Source organism: Phytophthora parasitica, assembly GCF_000247585.1.
Source record: "Phytophthora parasitica INRA-310 unplaced genomic scaffold supercont2.570, whole genome shotgun sequence".
Classification (NCBI taxonomy): domain Eukaryota; phylum Oomycota; class Peronosporomycetes; order Peronosporales; family Peronosporaceae; genus Phytophthora; species Phytophthora nicotianae.
Window position 1 is genome coordinate 1 of NW_008649556.1, and position 2,038 is coordinate 2,038.

At 48.2% G+C, this 2,038-nt stretch overlaps 1 protein-coding gene across 1 annotated transcript; it reads right to left on the reverse strand.

The window, feature by feature from the left end:
- Positions 1 to 139: 139 nt before the first annotated feature.
- PPTG_20408 (hypothetical protein) lies at positions 140 to 797 on the reverse strand (the record flags this gene model as incomplete). Its single annotated transcript, XM_008919201.1, has 3 exons — positions 140 to 304; positions 369 to 560; positions 617 to 797. Coding segments are annotated over 3 exons (537 nt in total), but the record flags the coding sequence as incomplete, so codon positions are not given.
- Positions 798 to 2,038: the final 1,241 nt, after the last annotated feature.

Here is a 2,038-nt window from a genome sequence, read left to right on the forward strand (position 1 = left end):
GCCGGAAGCGCTCGATTCATTGTTCACATCGTTAAACAGTAGTGCAAGATTGCGCCTGCGTGATGGCAAATCTAGTACAGAATAATCACGTATCATACAAGATTAAGCAGAGTCATTAACGTGTACATACAAAATATACCTTCATGGGTGTTCTCGCACTCAATATCATCTGCGTCGTCTTCTTCTGCATACGTCGTATCGTGCGAGGACACACCCAGAATGATCTCAGGTGTAGCTTTACGAGATGTTCGGTGGGGGCTCGACGGTGGTGCACTAGTGGGTAAGCTTTCCACATCACTCAAAGCTGTACCAAAACGATCAATACATCTTTAGCCGACAGCAAACCTGTATCATACAACGTTACAAACACAAATCTTCCGTTCTGGACGCTGCAGCTTTAGGCGCTGCCGAGGAGGCCTCGTCACTCACCGTGCTGCTGCACACTGTTATCGTAGAGATCGCTTTCGGCTTACTTGTCGCTTTGGCTGCCTGCTTCTTCGTCTTGGCGGGGCGTGCTGCAGATTGCTTCGCTTCCGCCGATTTCGCCGCTGCAAGCTCAGCTGCACACAACAGAGGGTAAAAAAGAGTCGCAACCTTACCAAGCACGCACACATACCGAGATCGACTTCATCAAGGTAGGCCATTAACTCGATCTCTCCTACGAAGAAGTCCACGCCGCGGACGTCTTTCTTCGTATTTCCAGGTTTCAGGTAGGTGAAATCGACTGACAGACCAGTGGGCCGCTTCGTAGTCCATCCTGCTTTCTTCAGTTCTCGCCATCGCGCTTGAAAGGCCATTTTCGATCGGGACTCGGGGGGTCTGCGTGTCAGCCGGCGAATCTGGAAGTGATAGAAGATCAGTGGTTGTCGGCATTTCGTCGTCCAAAACGTATATGCGATACGTTGGCACAGCTGTTGCCTTTGAAATATGATGCTGATACTGACTTGTCCATGTACCACCGTGGTATTTCTTGGATACACTCCCTACCCCTTGGTGATTTGAAGTTTGTATCGTCCAATACAAAAATCAAGGTTAATTTTTGTTAACTTGTATGGTTCAAGTTAAGCCTTTGCTCTTATCTTGTAAGGTCCAACGCTCCCGGGTTCAAGGGGTTTACCCTTTCGTGGTCAATGGGGGCATTTTGCCCCCTTTGGAGGGCGTATCTTTGAGTACCACTCGTGTCACCCACGAATGGGGGCAAAATGCCCCCCTTTCATTATTTTTTGTGTGTTGGACGAGGCGGATTCGCCCTCTCTACTTGAACTACAACGATTTGCAGAAGATTTGCTGTAGTACCGTAGTTTATGAAAGGGAGCAAAAATGCCCCCTTTGATGTCCTAATGACTTGACCTTCTATACTAGAATATAGCCAGGTCAAAAGTACCCGTTCGCGAAAGGGTTAATAACTTTGAGCCTGGTTCTTGGGCTGTAAGTTTTTTTTGGATAAGGAAATTAGATTAGGAACTCATTGAGTCACACGTCTCCCTCTGACGCTTAGCTACGGCAGCCCCGATGCAGAAATAAATTCTGTCTCATGTCGTATTTGCAATAATCCAACCCTAACGGGGGTTTATCAACTGGTACAGGATCTTCTATCCAGCATTAGACTCATGCCATCATTTACTGCATCTGAATTGCAGGAAGAAACGCCGCCACATACTCTGTCTCGATCTCTGGCAGTGGTATACCTGCTTTGCTCGTTGCTGAAGAAACTCGCTCCTTTTCTTTGTGCGCTTACGTGATACCTCCTCCTCTTTGAGGAGCTTGCGCGTCAGAATTTTCCCTCCCGTTTTCTTATTCTTCTTCTTAAACTCTCGTCGCACGATATCTGATACGTGAAGCCAAACAGCGTGACGCTACAGCGGAGGCAACCCGTTGCGCTCGACGCTCGCCAGCTTGCGTGCATATTCACGCGAGAAATTGGGAAAATTCTACAACTCTTAACTCCTGTCGTAAGATTGCTCCCTGGACAGGCAAAATTCCAAACCAGCGCCGCGACACCTAGGGCCGGTTCGTTGGCGAGGCTTCTTTCAACAGA